Source organism: Muscardinus avellanarius (assembly GCF_963383645.1).
Source record: "Muscardinus avellanarius genome assembly, chromosome: 7".
Lineage (NCBI taxonomy): Eukaryota > Metazoa > Chordata > Mammalia > Rodentia > Gliridae > Muscardinus > Muscardinus avellanarius.
This window is the reverse complement of record NC_137793.1, coordinates 1,954,765-1,975,521: the sequence shown is the minus strand read 5'-3', so window position 1 is coordinate 1,975,521 and position 20,757 is coordinate 1,954,765. Positions and strand designations below refer to the sequence as shown.

The 20,757-nt window shown below is 52.6% G+C and overlaps 1 protein-coding gene across 3 annotated transcripts; it reads right to left on the bottom strand.

The window, feature by feature from the left end:
* Window positions 1-7,174: 7,174 nt before the first annotated feature.
* On the bottom strand, window positions 7,175-19,112 carry VDAC1 (voltage dependent anion channel 1; the record flags this gene model as incomplete). Of its 3 annotated transcripts, XM_080698254.1 has the most annotated exons (8): window positions 7,175-7,350; window positions 9,293-9,350; window positions 9,971-10,121; window positions 12,770-12,997; window positions 16,406-16,458; window positions 16,530-16,682; window positions 17,925-17,974; window positions 19,046-19,112. In XM_080698254.1, 8 exons carry the CDS (start codon window positions 19,110-19,112, stop codon window positions 7,259-7,261), a joined length of 852 nt encoding a protein of 283 aa, XP_080554380.1. In that variant the 3' UTR covers window positions 7,175-7,258. The 3 variants fall into 3 exon arrangements, with proteins under 3 accessions (XP_080554380.1, XP_080554381.1, XP_080554382.1); XM_080698255.1 differs by lacking the exon at window positions 9,971-10,121 and having other exon boundaries at window positions 12,772-12,997; XM_080698256.1 differs by lacking the exon at window positions 12,770-12,997.
* Between the last annotated feature and the right edge of the window lie 1,645 nt (window positions 19,113-20,757).

Sequence of the window (20,757 nt, the reverse complement as noted above, 5' to 3'; positions counted from 1 at the left end):
GCCCACCCTTCCAGGCAACGGTGCACCCACATTGGAGCAAAGACCAGCACCTTACCCCAGGGGCTGGCGTCAGAGACAGAGGAGGCCACGTCTGCAACCAGCACCAAGAGTCAGAAGCGCCACCACCATGTGGGCGCCGCAGGAGGGGCAGGAGCCCCGCCCCACCCAGGCAACAAGGGGCCTCCGCCAAGAGCAGGGGAGGACCGAGATGCCCGCCCCTCCATGGTGGCAATGCGCCACTGCCAGTGTTAACGAAATCAACTCAAAGACAGTTTAAAGAGGACCGGGCTCGGAGCCTCGGGCAAAAATGTCCAGGAAAAGTGCAATCATCAGACATCAACAGAGGGTGGACACCAGGCCCAGCTCTGCTGGCCACACCTATACACCTATAAGCCAGCTACTCGGGAGGATGGGGCAAGAGGACCAAGGTGTGAGGCCAACCTGGTCAACTCGGCAAGACCCATCTCAACACTAAATAGAAGGCCTGTGGATGTGGTCCAGTGCCGTGGCGCACTTGCCCACCATGTGCAAGGCCTGGGAACGCGTCCCCAATACCACAAAAAAAATAAAAACGTTTGGCTGGGCCAGGGGCACATGGCCAACCCCGGTACCTGGGAGGCTGAGATAGGAGGACACACACACACACACACACAGCCCATGAAAGACCCTCCTGCAAGGATAGATGACATGCTGCCAAGAGGGAACACACATTTGTAAGCCCACAGCCAACTAAGAGCTTGTTTCTAGAATATATAAAGGACCCTCAACCTCAAAAGTCAAAAAGCCAGCAATCCAGGCAGAAAACAGGCAAGACGCGAAACCGGTCCGCCAAAGAGGAAGTGCGGATGGCAAAGCCGCACAGAAGATCTCGCCGGAGGGAAATGAGCAGAGAAGGTGAGGGAGCCCAAACGCTGGAGAGGCGGAGAACAGACCCCCGCGGCTGCGTGCTGCCACAGCACAGCCGCTCCAGAAAAACACCTGGCAGCAACTCCACAGGACCCAGGATGTGTCCTGGGCGCCTCCCCCAGAAAAATGAAGACGTATGCTCACATACGGATGTACACTGAGGCTGACAGCAGCTTTACTCATATTGCCCTCGCTGGAAACAACCCAGACATCCTTCTCCACAAGGACAGTCAGGGAACGGCACCCCACACCGTGGAGTACTACTCAGCAACAGAAAGGACGGCTACTGACACGCAGCAATCTGGAGGACTCTCCAGAGAGTCACACCGAGTGGAAAATGCCTCCCCCAAGGCTTTACTATCCGTTAGAGAAGACTCCCAAAACTGCAGAAACGAGCCTGGCAGGTTGCCGCACACCTGTGATCTCAGCATCAGGAGGCTGAGATAGGAGAGTTACAGGTTAAGACCAGCCTCAACAAGTAGCAACATTCTCAACAAACTAGCGAAACTGTTACAAAACAAAAAATAAGCTTTCCGCTTGTAATCCCAGCTTGTAATCCCAGCATTCCGGAGTCTTGGCCCTTCACAACTCAGTGAGACCCTGTTTCAGAAGAAAGAACAAAAAACGGGGAGGGGGCTGCTCAGAGGTAGAATGTCCCTGGGTTCCACCCCCAGTACTGCAATAAAATAAACAAAAAATAAAAGCAAGAGGGACAAACGGACACCTTAATACTCACTCCCCTTCACGCGCCCCCTCCCCCACCTGCCCTCGACGCAAGATTTTCCACCATCTCTTAGGAGAAAAAGTCACTTCTGAAACTAGTTTCCAAAGATACATGCTGTAACGCTGAAACTGAGTCGGAGGTCGCAAAGGAGACAAAAGTCCCGGGGGGAAGAGAGGACCCAACCTGTCACCTCCTTCTTTACCATTCCGGCAGGAAACAAAAATATCTCCCTGTCACTTCTTAGGTGATTAAGTGATCCAAACATTTATGCCGGTAAAGTCCTTTACAAGCCAAGCAGGGCAATCCTCCGTGCATCCTCTAAAGAGGAAAGGCCTGTGAAATCGCCCGCGGTCCTTCCTCTCGGGCTCGCTCGCCTCTGGGCAGGCGCCCCTCTTCCTGCCTTCAGGGTGGCAGAGTCAAGTGCGCACCCCCAGCGCTGTAGCATAAAGAGGTATGGCTGGGCTTCCCCCGCAGCAAGGGAGAAAACTCTCCCAGTTCGCACACTTATTTTTCATCTGAAAACTCAAAAAAGATATGGGGAGAAAAGGATTGTGTCTTGGACTGAAAAAAAATGGGAGTACTCAAACAGGATGCTGCCGGAACACTCTAAGGGGTGTGGGTGTGTGCGTGTGCGGCCGTCTGCTTTTATACCGAGGGCTGAACACGGGAGCATTCTGCCTCCGGGCTACCCCCATCCCTCTTTATTCTCTTGAGACAGGGTCCTGCTGGGTTGCTCAGGGTCTCACTAAATTGCTGAGGCTGGTCCCCAACCTGAGACCCCCGCCTCAGCCTCCCGAGTCCTGGAGCACAGGCGCGCGCCGCCCCCAGCCTCGATCAGCAGCGTGTTTACGCCCCTCTCCCCGCGCCCGACCTCGCAGCCCGCGGGCGCACCCCGGCCCCGGCGGCTCCGGCCGGCCCTCGCCCCACTGCCCCGGCCGCGCCCGCCCGCCGCGCCGCGCCCCGCAGTCACCAGACGGAATGGCGGACGCGAGCAGCAGCGCCAGGACCAGCGGCCGCGCCCGGGCCCCCGGGGCCGCCCGGGCCCGCGTCCCGCCCTGCGCCGCGGCGGCCATGGCGGATCGGCCGAGCCTGCGCGGTCGCTAGGGCTGCGTCGTGACGTCACGCCCGCGGCGGCCCGCGCTGACGTCACCGGAAGCGCCGGTGGCTGAGGGAAGACCCCGGGGGCCGGGACCCGGGCTCCGGCCGCGCCAGCCTCGGCTGCCCAGCGAGGCCGTTTCCAGATGAAGAAGAAAAATCGGGCTGGGGGTGCAGCTCGGAGGCCCAGTGCCCTGGATTCCATCCCGACCCGCAAAAAAACAAATTAATAAAAACAAAAAGTAATATAAGCTGGTCGCAGAAGGGAGCCTCCCCCTCCGAACAGGGAAGGAAAGCAGACGTCAACAGTGTCCTTTCTGAGCACACTTGCGATCCCAGCAGGAGGATCCCGGTTTGCAGGCAGCCTCCGCTACTTAGGGAGGCCCTTTGCAACTCACTGAGGCCGCTTCAAAATACAGAATAAAAAATCGGGCTGGGGGTGTCGCTCGGAGGTAGAGTGCTCCTGGGGTCCATCCTCAGCAGCAGGGGGGGGGCGCTGAGACAAAACACCCATCTTGAAACCCCCAGGAAGCTCCCTCGGGCCTCGGCAGGGCTGTGGCCATGGTATGTTCTGGAATGTTTCCTTAATAAGCAGCTCGCTACCAGCTTCAACTCATAAAGTCCTGTTTTCATGAAAGTCTGCAAAGTGACATAAAGACACCGCTTGTGGCTGGGATCTCAGCACTGTCTGTGACTCCCTGGGAGGGCTGCTGCTGCCCCCGGACAGCTGGGCCGCCTCCACAGAGAAGGGCCAGTGTTCTGGGCCCGCTCTTCCCATAGCATTTATCCGGCCCAGAGAGCTCAGACACACAGAGCCTGTGTCGGGAAAACCGAGGAGCCATTCACCCGCTGTTCCCCAAAGCCCCCCCAGCCCACAGAGGCAGAATGGTGGCTTGCCGCGAGCCTCGCAAGCCACCCAGAGCGCAGTCCTCCCGGGCGGCCCCAGAGGCTTTCAGAAAACACCCATCAAGTATCCCAGTCAGGCCCTCTCGGCGTGGGAATGTCTGTGGGTCCAACCCCCACCCCATACAAAACAAAAAGCCCTCCACCCCAGCTTCTCCTCATTTGGAAATTGCTTCAGACGTACAAGGACTTGTTCCTGTACTGAACACACATTTGTCCTGAGAACAGATTCTTCCTACCAGGTGAGGTATTATGAATTCATACTCAGAGGGCCCTTTATACATTTCAAAATAGTTAATACTGTACCCGGCACCTGACTGGATATATCCAGCAGCCACCATGTGCCAGAATATCTGGACAAATTCTAAATACTCCGCCAGGCGTGGTGGCACGCCCTTGTAATCCCAGTACTAGGGAGCTTGACACAGGAGGATCAGAGGTTGAGGCCATTCTTGGCTGCTTAGTGAGGATCCCCTTGGGAGCAGAGCAAGACCTTCTTTCTTTCTTCTTTTTTTTTTTTTTTTTTTTTTTTTTTTTTTTTTTGCGGGTCTGGTGATGGAACCCTGGGGCATTTGACCTCTGAGCTACACCCCCTGCCCTATTTTTTATTCTTTATTTTGAAACCGGGTCTCACTGAGTTGCAGAGGGCCTAAGTAGCTGAGGCTGTCCACGAACCGCGATCCTCCTGTCTCAGCCTCCCAAATGCTGGGATTACAAACGTGCGCCACCACACCCAGCTAAGACCCTCTTTCAAAATAGAAAATAAAATAGGGCTGAGAGTTTGGCTTAAAAATAGAATGCACTGGGTTCAATCCACGGAAGGGAGAAGGATGGATGGTTTTTGTTTGTTTCTTTTTGCGGTGCTGGGGCTGGAACCCAGGGGCATTCTACCTCTGAGTGACACCCCCAGCCCTGTTTTTTATTCCTTTTTTTTTTTTTTTTTTTTTTGGTGGTACTGGGGTTCCTGGAAGCCTTTCTACCACCAGGCTACACTCCCAGACCTATTTTAATTTTTTTTTTTTTGAAACAGGGTCTCTTAAGCCAGCGAGGGGCTCCGAACCTGCGCAATCCTCCTGTCCCCGCCTCCCAAGCGCAGGAATTACAAAGCATGCGCTACCATGCCCGGCTTTTATTCCTTATTTTGAAACAGGGTCTCACGGAGTTACAAATGGCCTAAGTAGCTGAGGCTGGCTGCGAACCCGGATCCTCCTGTCTCAGCCTCCCAAATGCTCGGATTCCAAGAGTGAACCACCACGCCCGCTGGATGGCTAGTTTTACACCTTCATTTAGTAACAGCAAGTTATTACGACAACCTGATGAAGACAGTATGACAAAGAGGCCTACAGTTTTGGGTAATGTTACACATGCTGAAAGTAAAACTGATAGCTGTTTCCAATGTTACAAGCATCCCAAAACAAAACAGAATCCTGCCTAAAAACCTAATCAAGGGGCAGTGTAAGGGCAGGGAGGCGGTGGGGGGGGAGGCTTAAAGGAGACGCTGCAGTGGACGCTATGTGCAGACAGGCGCCAGGGCGATCAGAGTGAGTCCTGGGGAGGAGAGGGACGGGAGCCCGGGAGAAGTCAGGGCTGCGCGCTCACGTCCGATCCCTCTAAACACATTATGATGCGATTATAATGCACCCAAGAAACTCTTCAAAAACCAGGCAGTGGGGACTGTTCATGTTTGTTGAAGTGGAATAATGTACAATATAGAATTCATTACTCCTAAGCCGGGCGTGGTGGCGCACGCTTGTAATCCCAGTGCTTGGGAGGCTGAGACAGGAGGATCGCACAGGTTCGAAGCCAGCCTCAGCTACTGAGTGAGGCTCTCAGCAACTCAGTGAGACCCTGTTTCAAAATAAGGAATAAAAAATAGGGCACAAGGTATAGCTCAGAGGTGCAATGTCCCTAGGTTCTGTCCCCAGTACCACAAAAAAATAAAACGGTGCTGGGGGTATAGAGGTAGAAGACCCCTGGGTTCAATCCCTAGACACACACACACACACACACACACACACCCTCACCCTCTAACAACCCCCAAAAGTGAGTTCTGTGCTAGACGTGTGGGCCTGGGCCTGGAAGAGGACCCAAGCCTCTTCCTGAGAACAGAGTGGTTGAATGGCTGATGCCCTATTTCAAGCAAGTGAGAAGCAGAACAGAGCCCACCCCTGCCTGAGCGGCTTCCTGTTACTGCGGCTGGAGCCCAGGGGTGTCCTACCTCGGAGCCACACCCCCAAACCTGTTTTATTTTCTTTTTGAAACAGGGTCTAAGCTCAAGGCTGTCCTCAAACCTGCGATCCTCCTGTCTTAGCCTCCCAAGCACTGGGAGGCATGCACCTAAACACCTGGCCTGCCTGGGCTTCTGAAGGGCACAACTGTAACAGAAATGAGTTTGTTTGGGGGATTACATTCACATGGTGAGCAAGAGAAAACTAGTAATATGTAAAAATAGTAATATGTAAAACTAGTAATATGTAACACACACAAGCACAGACGAAGGCGAGGGGACAGGTAGCTCTTCTGTGTGTGTGTGGTTCAGGGGCATTCTACCTCTGAGCTACACCCCCAGCCCTATTTTTTGTTCTTTATTTTGAAACCGGGCCTCAGTAAGTTGCAGAGGGCCTAAGTAGCCGAGGCTGGCCACAAACTGAGATCCTCCTGTCTCAGCCTCCACAAGCGTGCGCCACCACACCCGGCCTAACAAATAGCAAATTTAAAGAAATGCTCTGTTCACTTACATTTTTATGAATAAAGACAACAGAAGGAAGAGGTTTCAATATTTTATTCAAGTTTTATTTTAAGTGATGTTAATTACAGCATTTGAAGGGGAGGGTCTAATTCTGCACAAAATGGAAGACTCTAAAATGTACCCATTAAACTGCTAAGAAATAAACTGAGTGAGAATACAATAGAAATCCAATTTAGATTCCCAGCGTCGTCACCGCGTGCCTACGATCACGCAGACTCTCCAGCGGGGCTGGAGCTCCTGGAAGCCGCTTCGCACGCTGGTGCAAGGACGGAAGGGCGGAACACCGGACAAGAAGGAACTGCGACCTGAATTACTGGCCTCCTCACGCCCACCCTCTCCAGCCCAGAATGGCACAAAGGAGACAGCCACCGCGCCTGCGGGCTACTCGTGGCACTGGAGGGGATGGCGGGCCTGGGTGGAAACAGGTCGCGAAGATCTGTCTAAAAAAGTCCCTTCCGGATGAGTCTGCGCACGCCACCAACCAGGAGCTTCTCGCCCGTGAGGGTTGGGGAACCAAGGGTCCGTTTTCAGGCAGTCACGAATTCATTCATTTACTCAGTACAGATTCACAAAGTGCCTATGCGTTATCAGCTTCCGCCTGCAGCCATTTCGAGAATAAAAAAAAGGAACCTGGTATCTCTGGAGGGGTCACCAAGTCCCCTCGCCCACGTCTACAGTTGAGAGGACCGTTTTTGGGATCGGGTTTCTTCTGTACCTCTGACGTGGCAAAGCCTTAAAGCTGAATCCTTTTTAACCTGGAGGTCTAACATGATTTTTAGCAATTCTTGCATCCCGGACATACGACATTAAAAGGTACACTAAAATTTCGAAGGTAGCTATGCTGCAAAATAGTTTAAAATGAACGATTGTACGGTATCCGCCTATGCTTGAAACTCCAGGCCTAGGCCGAGCTTGTGGCCGCCCGCGTTGACATTCTTGCCGTCCAGCAGCGCTGACAGGGTCAGCTTGATACCTGGGCAGGGACGCCAGAGAGAGGAGAGAGGGACGAGGGAAAGAAAAGAAAGGTTAACGCCGAATCCAGGACCTGTCGCAGGCGCCATCCGCAGAGGCGAACTGCCTGGCCTCCAGGGGCTGGGACACCCCACCACCCACCCGCAGCTCTCAGTCTGCAGACCAGAGAGCCGCCCAGATCACTTCTGAAGCCCGCTCCCCCTCCCGCTCATCTCCCGTAGGCCTGCTCCTGTCACCGCGCAGTGAGCGTCCTCAGCAGCTGTCCCTTGAGAGGAAAGCCCGATTCAGAATGAGGGCTTCTGTTCCCCTTCATAGGGTGCACACACACGCATGTAAGCATGCACACGCGCGCACACGCACGCACGCACAGAACAAACGGACTTTCCCAGGAGTGGCTCGCAATCTTAGACTCCACGGACTGACTGTCCTGTGAGTAGCGAGGTTCCCGCGCCAGGTTATCTTGGGCTTCCCGGGCTGCAAGGTGATGCTCTCTCCCGAGCCCTCACACATGGCCCGGCCTAGCCGGTGAGCAGAGGAAACCTGCAAACCACCTTTCCTATTTTTTGTCTTTCACAATAGGGATGATTTACTGGCTACAGAATCAGCTGGAAGCAATAGGCACACACTTGAAAAACAGAACAGCCGGGCGCGGTGGGCACGCTTGTCATCCCCGCACTTGAGAGGCGGAGACAGGAGGATCGCGCAGGTTCGAAGCCAGCCTCAGCTGGCTTAAGAGACCCTGTTTCCAAATAAAAGATAAAATAGGTCTGGGAGTGTAGCCCGGAGGTAGAAGGCCCCTGGGTTCCACCCCGAGTACCACCAAAAAAGAAAAAGAAAAAGAAAAACAGAGCAGTAGAAAATAACCCAAACTAATAAACATCAGCCTTGGCCTTTTCCCTCCTATTTATCAGTTTTCATATTCTCTACATGTTGTTTTTTGTTTTTGCGGTACTGGGGGTGGAACCCAGAAGCATTCTACCTCCAAGCTACACCCCAGCCTTATTTTTTTAGTGGTGTGTGTGTGTGTGGTACTGGGGGTGGAACCCAGAGGCTTTCTACCTCCGGGCTATACTCCCAGACCTATTTCATATTTATTTGGAAACAGGGTCTCACTAAATTGCTGAGAGCCTCACCAAGTAGTTGAGCCTGGCTTCTAACCTGTGCGATCCTCCTGTCTCAGCCTCCCAAGCACTGGATTACAAGCGTGCGCCATCATACCCACCGTATTTCTTTTTTTTTTTTTTTTGTTGGTACTGGGGTTCCTGGAAGCCTTTCTACCTCCGGGCTACACTCCCAGACCTATTTTTACATTTTTATTTGGAAACAGGGTCTCCTAAGCCAGCGCGCGCGGCTGGCTTCGAACCTGCGCGATCCTCCTGTCTCTGCTTCCCAAGCGTGGGGATGACAAGCGTGCGCCACCGCGCCCAGCTGTATTTCTATATTTCTGAAACAAAGTCTCACTGGGTTGTGGAGGGCCTCACTAAATAGCTGAGGCTGTCCATGCAGCGTGCGCTTCCACACCCAACCCAGCCTTTCCAAATGTTTTATAATGACCTTTCAACTCCCTTAGAAACATTTAATTAGCCAGGCATTGTGGCGTGCACCTGTAACCCCAGTACTTTAGAGGCTGAGACAGGAGAATCGCAGGTTTGAGGACAGCCTCAGCAAGGAGTGGGACTCTCATCAACATAGTGAGATCCTGTTTTAGGTTAAAAATAAAATAGGGCTGAAGTTGTAGCTCAGAGGTAGAATGCCCCTGGGTTCAAGTCCCCAGTTCAACAAAAAAATGAAAATAAAACATTTAACTATAAAACACCAAATACACTCACTTATGATGTCCTACATAGGCATTTTATACGCAGTAGCACAGATCAACAAACAGCCACCACAGTTTTGAAGAACAGAAGCCACAGTTTAGGGTCTCAGACAGAAGTCACACATACCTGGCTTTAGGGTCTGAGTGTATCCTAAACCAATCAGGCTGGAGTTGTTCACTTTGGCCTAGACAGAAAATAAAATGATAAGACCAGCTAAAAACATTTAGGTTTCACACTCCCACCTCTAAAATGAATAAAAGACTTTTATGCAACCAACTCTGGGCTTCAAAAACAAAGTACAAAGCTGGGCCCTTTGCAACTCAGTGAGACGCTGTTTCAAAATAAAGAATAAAAAAATAGGGCAGGGGATGTAGCTCAGAGGTAGAATACCCCTAGGTTCTATCCCCAGACCCGCAAAAAAATAAAAAAGCTTATAAGAGCCGGGCGTGGTGGCACATGCATGTAATCCCAGTACTTGGGAGGCTGAGATAGGAGGATCACAGATTTGCGGCCAGCCTCCGCTACATAGTGAGACCCTCTGCAACTTAGTGAGACTTTGTTTCAAAATAAAGAATAAAAATTAGGGCTGGGGGCTATGGCTTGAAGGTACAACAGTCCTGGGTTCAATCCCCAGTGCCACACACACACAAAAAAGTATCTTTCTTAAATGGGATAATCCGTATGTCAAAGGCTCCACACAGGTGTGGCACTCCAGTAAGTACAGCTATTATCCCAGTGAGAATCTCTAATCAGAAGCCCGGGCACCGACGCCGGCCACGGGAGAGGTGTGGCCCGGGCACCCACCGAGAAGCAGGCGTCGGGGTCGATCTGGTACTTGGCTGCGATTCCGAAGCGGGTATTGCTGTTCCCTGCTGTCCAGGCGAGATTGACAGCCGTCTCCAACTTCTTGTTCACCTTCTGGTAAATGGAGCCACCAAACTCTGTTCCGTCGTTCCTACCAAAAAAGCACAGTACCAATGTCAGGCTGGCGAGGGCGGAGGGAGCCCAGGGAGACCCGTCCACATCAACCAGAAGACAGGGATGCTACAGACGCCCAGAGCCCACCACTGGATGGGAGGACGCGCACTGGCCAACTTCACAGAACCGGTCTGAAATTACAGGGAGACTGATAAGGAGAAAGACTCAGAGTCAAGAAGGCTCAGAAGGTAAAGGCGGTTTTGACCACCACTCGGAACACCCAAAGGCAGCCCGTCAACCGCTACGGCTGCAAAGAACCGGGAGCTTGCTGCCAAATGGCCTTTAAAATAGAAGCTGCTGCTGGGCGTGGTGCGCACGCTTGTCATCCCCGCGCTGGGGAGGCTGAGACAGGAGGATCGCACGGGTTTGAAGCCAGCCTCAGCTACTTAGTGAGGCTCTCAGCAACTTAGTGAGACCCTGTTTCCAAAAAAATAAAAAGGTCTGGGAGTATAGCCCGGAGGTAGAAAGCCCCTGGGTTCCACCCCCCAGTACCAGCAAAATTAAATAAATCAATAAAAATAAAGAGCCAGGCATGGTGGCGCATGCTTGTAATCCCCGCGCTTGGGAGGCGGAGACAGGAGGATTGCGCAGGTTCAAAGCCAGCCGTGCTGGCTTAAGAGATCCTGTTCCAAAAATATATAAAAATAGGTCTGGGAGGGTAGCCCGTGTTTCCAAGAACCCCAGTACCACAAAAAAGAAATAAATAAAGCCGGGTGTGGTGGCGCACACTTGTAATCCCTGCGCTTGGGAGGCTGAGACAGGAGGATCGCACAGGTTCGAAGCCAGCCTCAGCTACTCAGTGAGGCTTCCAGCAACTTAGTGAGACCCTGTTTCCAAATAAAATATAAAAAAGGTCTGGGAGTATAGCCCAGAGGTAGAAAGCCTCTGGGTTCCACCCCCAGTACCACAAAAAAAAAAAAAAAAAATGAAAGAAAAGAAAAAGAAAGAATAAAAAAAAAATAGAGCTGGGGGCGTAGCTTGGAGGTAGAATGGCCCTGGGTTCCATCCCCAGTTGGGGGGGGGGGCGGACACACTGACACTTCTGTAGTGCCCCCTAGTGGAAAGAAGTGGACTTGCTGAAGCTGCTCCGGGCCCAGGGCCCAGGTTCATCCCTCACCGCGCCTGCCTACAAGAGCGTGTTTATGGCTGATGTGTGTGGTCCTCTCCTTCGGCTGCGGGTCTGACTGTAACGTGTGCTCTCAACTTCGCCTGTTGCCCCTTCCCATCACGCACTGCCCAGTAGGTGATGGGCTGTAATGCGCGCGGCGGCACGCCTGCGCTCCAAGCGACCTGGGGCTGTTGCGGGAGGACGCTGAGTTCAAGCACAGCCTGGGACACTGAGCAAGAGACCCTCCCTCAAGATAAAAAGGGCTGGAGCAGGCACCACGACACATAATCCCAGCACTTAGGAGGCTGAGACAGGAGGCTCGCAGGCTCAAAGCCAGCCTCAGCAACTTAGCGAGGCTCTCCGCAACCTAGTGAGACCCTGTTCCCAAATAAGGAATAAAATCAGGCTGGGGGTATACCTTGGACGTAAATGCCTCTAAGGCTCAATCCCCAGCACCGCAGGAAAACAAAAATAAATAAATAAGTAAATAATAAAATAGGGCTGGGAGTGTAGCGTAGAGGTAGAATGCCTCTGGGCTCAATCCCCAGTACCAAAAATAAAATAAAATAAATTGCAGCAGTCGAGAGTGCCCCTAAGTCCAATCCCTAGTACTGCTAAATAAATAACTAAATAGATGACTGCACAAATAAAACAGAGAGCTCCACCGTGTGGAAAACCCTGTATGTGGCTGAGGTAACCATCTCCTGCCTTGTCCGCTGCACCCCACCTGGTCAGGCCGGGACCAAGGGGGACCTCGGGCATCACCCGACAAAGACAGCCGAGTCTCCCCCGCCCCGAACACATCCAGTTACCTAAACAGGAAGGACCTCCCTGGCCCAGAAAACCTCAAACCAGGGACAGACGCCCTTGTGGACTGACACCACGTCCTGCCGAGGCGCGTCAGTCCTGTGGCGGTGACTCCTGTTCACAGGAACAAATGGGCAGCTGGGAGCAGGAAATGCAGGCAGGCCTCTTGGCTCAAAGGATGCCCACAAACTCACAGCGTGGCAACACACACTGAGCTGGAGCCGGGCGTGGTGGCGCACGCTTGTAATCCCAGCATTTGGGAGGCTGAGACAGGAGGATCGCAGGTTGGAGAAAAGCCTCAGCTGCTTAGTGAGGCTCTCAGCAACTTAGCAGGACCCAGTTTCAAGACAAAAGAATTAAAGCCAGGCGTGGTGACACACGCTTATAATCCCAGCATTCGAGAGGCTGACACCTGAGGATCGCAGTTCGCAGACAGCCTCGGCTACTTAGTGAAGCCCTCTGCAACTCAGTGAGACCCCGTTTCAAAATAAAGAATAAAAAATAGGGCTGAGGGTGTAGCTCAGAGGTCAAATGCCCTTGGGTTCAATCCCCAGCACCACACACACAAAAAATGGTTGGGGGTGTGGCTTGGAAGTAGAATGCCCCTTGCAGGAGGAGGGAGGGAGGGAGGGAGACCCCTACTCCCCCATCACACACTGGAACCACACACACACACACACACACATACACACACACACACACACTCTTACACATTAGTGTGAAGCTGGAACTCATCAGTCTTGTAGCCAACCGCAAAGTTGCTCTGGGTCACTCGCGACTTGGCAGTCTCAAAATTCATCTGGTAGCCGGCCAGCCAGCCCTCATAGCCCAGCACCAGGGCACCCCGGATGGAGGGGCCGGCGATGTCAAAGTCCACGTCGCAGCCCAGGTTAATGTGCTCCCGCTTGTACCCTGTCTTGATTTTAGCATTTTTTTTCCTAGGGAAGAAAAAATAAAAGTATTCAAATCAGAAGCTAACTCACCTTGGTACCACTGTGCCAAGAAATGCAAATTTCTTTCAATCCCAATTTTAATAGGGGGTGGGGGGTGAAGTCAGGGCCCTAGCCCCTTCCTGAGTAGCGGCTGTCACCATGGGCGGGGCGCAGCCTCCCTTCCCCGGGAAGCCAGTCTGAAGGAAGGCCGTGATAACCAGAGTGCAGCGGGAGGGCCCGACCCGAGAGGCCCTCTTCCCATTCCACCCTGAGGAGCCTACAGGGCACTGGGTGGGCGGGCGCCACCGTGTGGCTGTGAATCGGGTACACCTTTGCGGTCATCCAGACGTGTAGAAGAAAGAGGGCATGGCTTGCCCAATACAGAGAAAAACAGGTACTAGAACCCTTCGAAGTACACAAGAGTAAGGTGGCTCTCCAAGCCCGGTTCATGAGACTCCACGGAATGGACATTCAGAGAGTGGGATGCTGAGCTGGAACCGGGGCCCTGAGGTCGCAGGGCTGGAAGCCACAGGTCACAGTTGAGCCTAGGAGCAGGCCAGCACCTCCGCTGCCTGTTCTTCCAGAAATGGCGTCCCTCAAGGAAGGGCAGGAAAGCCTTTGTGTTTTCCTTGTGGTACTGGGGGTGGAACCCAAAGGGATTCTACCTCTGAGATACAGCCCCATCCTATTTTACTATTTATTTTGCTTTTTTTTTTTTTTTTTTTTTTTGGTGGTACTGGGGGTGGAACCCAGGGGTTTTTCTACCTCCGGGCTATACTCCCAGACCTATTTTATAATTTGTTTGGAACCTCACTAAGGAGCTGAGGCTGGCTTTGAACCTGTGCGATCCTCCTGTCTCGGCCTCCCAAGCGCAGGGATTACAAGCGTGCACCACCACGCCCAGCTCTTTACTATTTATTTTGAAACAGGGTCTCACTAAGTAACTGAAGCTGGCCACAAACCTACGATCTTCCTGTCTCGGCCTCTCAAGTACGGGGATTATAGGCACGCACCACTGCACCCAGCAATCATTCAATTTTTTTTTTTTTTGGTGGTACTAGGGATTGAACCAGAGACATTCTATCTCCATGTTATACCCTAGCCTGATTTTATTTCTTATTTGGAAACAGGGTCTCGCTAAGTAGCCAAGGCTGTGATCCTCCTGTCTCAGCCTCTCAAATTACTAGGACTGGGGGTGTCGCTTGTAATCCCAGCACTTGGAAGGCTGAAACAGGAGGATTCCGGTTTTCGTACAGTCTCAGCTATTTAGTGAGGACCTTTGCAATTCAGTGAGACCCAGTTTTAAAATAAATAATAAAAAATAGGGGTGAGGGTGTAGCCCGCAGGTAATATGCCCCTGGGTTCCATCCCCAGTGCCGCAAAGAAAGAAAGAAAGAAAGAAAGAAAGAAAGAAAGAAAGAAAGAAAGAAAGAAAGAAAGGGAAATCCGTCTCTACCCTGTTGCTTCTGATCACCAACACCAGCACAACTTCTGGACTAACAGACTCTCCTAATAACCATTTGTTGGGAGAGGAAAAAACAAGGAGAGGCAAGAAAATATGGAACGACAAAAAAAAACCCACGAAATTCATAATGAAATGTACACTAAAAGATGATGGAGAAGGCAGGCATGGTGGCGCACGCTTGTGACCCCAGCATTTGGGAGGCTGAGACAGGAAGAACCAGGTTCGCGGGCAGCCTCAGCTACTACTTAGTGAGGCCCTCTGTTCCAAAATAAAGAATAAAAATAAGCCGGGCGTGGTGGTACACACTTGTAATCCCCGGGCTTGGGAGGCTGAGACAGGAGGATCGCGCAGGTTCGAAGCCAGCCTCAGCTACTTAGTGAGGCTCTCAGCAACTTAGTGAGACCCTGTTTCCAAATAAAATATAAAATGGGTCTGGGAGTATAATCCGGAGGTAGAAAGTCTCTGGGTTCCACCCCCAGTGCCACCAAAAAAAAAAAAAAAAAAAAAGAATAAAAATAGGACTGGGGGACAGTGTCGCTCGGAGGTAGAATGCCCCTGGGCTCCATCCCCAGGACCACAAAGAAAAAAGAAAAAAAAGATGATGGAGAAGCCGGGCGTGGTGGCGCACACTTGTCATCCCAGCACGTGGGAGGCTGAGACCAGGAGATCGCAGGTTTGCCGCCAGCCTCAGCGCTCGCAGTGAGGTCTCTGCAACTTAGAGAGACCCTGCTTCAAATTTAAAGAAGAAAAAATAGGGCTGGGGGTGTAGCTCAGAGGTAGAATGTCCCTGGGCTCCATCCCCAGTATTGCAAAAAAAAAAAAAACAGAAGGAGAGGCAGCTGTGGTGTCGCACTTGTGACCAGGAGGCTGACAGGAGGGCGCGGCTTGGAGGAGCCCCAGCAAGTTCTTACTAATGCGACTCTCATTAACCTACAAGACCCTGTTTCAAAACAGAAAAAAAATAGGACTGGGGGGTGTGGCTCGGAGGTAGAACCCCTCGGAGCTCAATCCTGTGTCGTGCCCACACACACACAGATGGGGATGGTAGGACTGAACCCACGGGCACTCTACCCCTGAGCTACACCTCCAACCTCTTTTATTTTTTTATTTTGAGATAGTCTCACTAAGTTGCCAGGCTGGCCTTCAACCCGCCAGCCTCGCCCCGTCTCCCAAATAGCTAGGGTTACACACGTGCTCCACCCATGCCCTGCGTAGAGGAAGGTTTTACATACCCATTTGCCACGAGTGTTAAACTAAAACATGAAAATCTGAAAGTCAGTACAAGTCCCTGTCCCATCCTTAGTGTGCAGAACCACCTCGCCCCGGCTTAGGAGACCCGTTCAGAGTGGGGGAAATTTGAGTATTTTCCAGAAGAAGACAGTTCCTCCTAGCCGCTTGGAAAAGTACCCGGGAAGCTGGGCGTGGTGGGCACGCTTGTGATCCCAGCACTCGGGAGGCTGAGACTGACTGTGCAGGTTCAAAGCCAGCCTCAGCTACTTTTAGTGAGGCCCTTTGCAACTCAGTGAGACCCTGTTTCAAAAATAAAGACTAACCGGGCATGGCAACGCACACTTGTAATCCCAGTACCTGGGAGGCTGAGGCGGGAGGATCACGTAGGTTCAAACCCTCAGCTACTTAGTGAGGCTCTCAGCAACTTAGTGAGACTCTGCTTCCAAATAAAAAGTAAAATAAGTCAGGGGTATAGTCCAGAGGTAGAAGGCCCCTGGGTTCCATCCTCAGGACCACACACAAAGATAAATAAATAAAAATAAATTTAGAAATAAAGAATAAAAAATAGGGCTGGGGGTGTAGCTCAGAGTTAGAATGTCCCTGGGTTCCAACCCTAGGACCGCAACAAATAAAAATGAATCCTAGGTCTTAGCCAACGACAGCCCCACCCCAAACCCTCCGCACCCCAGAGAGCCCTCTGGGCCAGAGCCGAGACTCACCCGGTGTTGGGTGAGAAGGAGGAGTCGAAGGTGAGCTTCAAGCCGCGGGCCAGCTGAGGAGGAAAGCAACACAGGTTTAGGCCGAGGCGGCGGCGGGGCTCGGGGCGGCGGGGCGCGGGCTCACCTGGTCTTCCACGGTGATCTCCGTGCCCAGCGTGTTGTCCGTGTTCCACTTCTCCGTGAATGTCAGGCCGTACTCGGTCCACCTGTACTTGGTCTCCAGGCTGCCCGTCACCTTGGTGGTCTCGGTGTTGGCCGAGCCGGAGCTCGTGAACTCCTGCAGAGGAGGGAGCGTGACTGGCAGCCAGGCCCGCCCGGCCCGGCCTCGCGGTGCCGGCCAGCGCACCCAAGAGCACCTGCGCTGCGGGGCCTGCCGGAGAGGCAGCTGGCGGGGACTCAGGACACAGTCTGGGCAGGACTGTCTGGACAGGAGGCACGCCCTCCCTGCGTCTCATACACAGAAGAGGCGCTGTACTTGACAGCAGGAATTCAACCCCATCTTTCTTCCTCTTCTTTTTTTTTTTCAGTACTGAGAATGGAACCCAGGGGCATTCTACCTCCAAGCTACACTCATAGACATACTATCTATCTATTTATTTATTTATTGAGTTTTGCAGTACTGGAGATGGTACCCAGGGGGCATTCTACCTCTGAGCTACACCTCCAGCCCTATTTTTTATTCTTTATTTTGAACCAGGGTCTCACTAAGTTACGGAGGGCCTAAGTACCTCAGGCTGGATTTGAACCTATGATCCTCCTGTCTCGGCCTCCCAAGTACTGGGATTACAAGCGGGCGCTACCACGCCCAGCTTCCCTCTTATTTTGAAAAAGGTCTCACCGGGCGTGATGGCGCACGCTTGTAATCCCTGTGCTTGGAAGGGTGAGACAGAAGGATTGCACAGGTTCGAAGCCAGACTCAGCTACTTAGTGAGGCTCTCAGCAGCTTAGTGAGACCCTGTTTCCAAATAAAATATAAAATAGGTCTGGGAGTATAGCCCGGAGGTAGAAAGCCCCTGGGTTCCACCCCCAGCACCACCAAAAAAAAGGAAAAAGATCTCACTAGGTTGCTGAGTCTCACTACTTGCTGAGGCTGTTCTCAAACCTGTGCTCCTCCTGTCTCAGCCTCCCAAGTCCTGAGATTACAAGCGTGCACCTCCACACCTGGCCTAAGATGTGCTTTAATAACTACGTGACATTAAGCACAGGTCAATTTTAGAAGAGGAAATACGAGGGAGGGGCTGGCGTAGCTCGGGGACAGAGCACCTGCCTGGCACACTGGAGGCCCTGGGCTCCGTACCCAGCACAGAAAGGGGGTGGGGGCGACCGCCCTGAGGCAGGCCACCGCCATGTCCCACGAGGGCTATCAGCTGCTGCCCTGGGTGCTTCCGCATGGTTCCCCGGGCCACCCACACACAGAGATGTGACTCCCCAAGAAAGTGTGCCTGGCTTGGCCAGCCGGGATATGGCGTTTCCTGTTGACCAACAACGGATGCCCAGCCCCGGGGATCGGACGACGTACCAATCCATTCTCAGACTTTGTTTTCAAATCCAGTTTTATTAAGCCAAATCCTAGAGAGAAAGAAGACAGCCATGAACATGCTAGACAACTACGCCGGGGCCAGGGGCTCTGCCCTGAGCGCAGCTGTTTGAAAACGGCACAGACGTTTGGAGATGCTTTCTTGTTGGGGGGGTATTGGGGATGGAACCCAGGGGCATTCTACCTCTGAGCGACACCCCAACCCATTTTTTTGTGTGGTACTGGGGTTCCTGGAAGCCCTTCTACCTCCGGGCTACACTCCCAGACCTACTTTATATTTTTTTATTTGGAAACAGGGTCTCCTAAGCCAGCACGGCTGGCTTTGAACCTGCACGATCCTCCCGTCTCCGCCTCCCAAGCGCGGGGATGACAAGCGTGCGCCACCACGCCCGGCTCCCTGCTTGATTTTTTATTCTTTATTTTGAAACAGGCTCTCACTGAGTTGCAAAGGGCCTCACTAAGTAGCTGAGGCTGGCCTCAAATCTGCAATCCTCCTGTCTCTGCCTCCCAAGTACTGGGATTACCGGTGTGCCTCCACGACCAGCTTTCTAAAAGAAACACACTGCAAGCCGGGCACGGTGGTGCACACCTGTGACCCCAGCATTTGGGCAGTGGAGGCAGGACTACAGAGGAGAGGCCAGCCTAAGCAACATAGCAAGACTCTGTTTCAAAATAAATACAAAGGTCTGGAGGTGTAACCTTGGTACTGGGGGGTTCAGCCTCCAATACCAAAAGATAGAAAGGGGAAGCCGGCTGCACCTGAGGGCCGCCATGGAGCCCTGGCACAGGCGGGCAGGCCCAGCCGCTCCACCCACGCTCCCAGCCCGGTCTGAGAAGCGCTCAACGCCTGGCAGGGACGAGGCCTCGGGCCTCACGGGCACGCCAGGCTAAATTTCGGAGCCAGACTCCACCGCAGCAGTGAGCAGACACGCAGCCGCTCCATGCCGGCTTGCAGGAGAAAAACAAGCGGGGCCACCTGTCCACAGCAACGCCCAAGCCGGCCCTGCGCGCACGGCCAAGCCGCCCCAGCCAGGGCAGGAGGTGGTCATCTCCCCGATGCCCTGGGAGCTGAGCGACCCCGCCTCCCGCACGACCACACTCACCATAGCCCTTGGTGAAGACGTCCCTGGCGGACTTGCCGAGGTCGACGTAGGTGGGAGGTATGGCCATCTTCTACAATACAAAAACCACCACAATAAGCGCGTCGGCAATTGTGGAAATTAGCTTACCATCAGTAAAAATCATGAAGTGCAACTAACAGCCAATAAGAACATCCAGCAGCAAGGCTCCCGGGCACCTCCTCCTGGCCGGGCAGGGGAGCCTGTGCGGCCTTGTCCTTCACGTGGAGGTCTGAGTTGAGACACTGGTAAGTCTTTGTCAGAGGACGCATCAGCCTGACTTTAAACTTAACTCTTCTCCTGGGCACCGCTGGGCCCAAGCACAGGCTGGAAGCATGGGGCTCGGGACATTTTTGCCAAATGAATTAACTATCAAAGACATATTCCCGAGCCAGGCGTGGTGGCACATGCTTGTAATCCCAGCATTCAGGAGGCTGAGACAGGAAAATCATGGTTCAAGGACAGACTCGGCTACTTAGTGAGGCCCTTTGCAACTCAGTGAGACCCTGTTTCAAAATAAAGAATAAAAAATCAGGCTTAGGGTGTTGGTTGGAGGTAGACTGCTCCTGGGTTCCATCCCCAATACTGCAAAAAAAAAAAAAGCCTTATTCCCAGCTGAGTGTGTAACTCAGTAGTACAGGGCTTGCCTAGCGTGCTTGGGGACCTGGTTCCATCCCTGGTCTGGCCAAAATAAATAAGGAAGGAAATAAAAGACATGTTCCCAAGAGCCAGCTACTTTACTGATTTTCAGGACTCTCGCCAATAAAATGTATCTTACAAAATGTCAGTTCCTAGTATAGTAAATGGACTGAATAAAAATCAGCTCTCTGGACCTCCAGGCATGGCGGTGCACACTCGTAATCCCAGCACTTGAGAGGCTGACACCGGAGGGTCACAGGTTCTAGGACAGCCTCAGCTACTTAGTGAGGCCCTCTGCAATTCGGTAAGACCCTGATTCAAAATAAAGAATAAAAAATAGGGCTGAGGGTGTAGCTCGGAGGTAGAATGCCCCTGAGTTCCATCTCTAGTACCACAAAAATAAATAAAAACAAATAAAAAATAAAAACCAACTGAGGGAAACTGACACTGTAGCTCAGTAACAGAACACTTGCTTACCGTATGTGAGGTTCTGGGTTTGAACCCCAACACACACACGCACACACACATGCACACACACACACACACACACACACACACACACACACATGGTCAACCAATATTAAACACCTAAGTGTCCAGGAGAGTAACTCAAATAGCCTCTGCCTTGCAGACAGCAACACATCCCGGGCAGGCTTTGCTCTGACAAGCTACATACACAGAATTAAAATCCTAATCCACGCTGAGGGCTCGTCCAGGAAGAGAGGTCATGCACAAGAAAACCCGTCCCTGAGCCTCCCCCATCCCTGGGAAAATCAGTCCAGTTAACCAGCAGGGCAGTTCTGATAACCTAAAAGTAGGGCATACGTAAATTACCAAACCGAATCTGTGCATGCTCCACCTGACACTACATCCAGCTGTGCTCGCACCAATAGACACAGTCACGGCATGCTTCTGGTGGGTGGGAGAGCACTGCAGAGGGGCTTCCAGAGCTCCCGCGGCCACGCGTGGTGGAGGCTGAGACAGGACCGCAGGCTCCTGGCCAGCCTCTGCAACTTAGTGAGGCCCTGCTCCAAAATAAGGACAGGACAAAGGAGGCC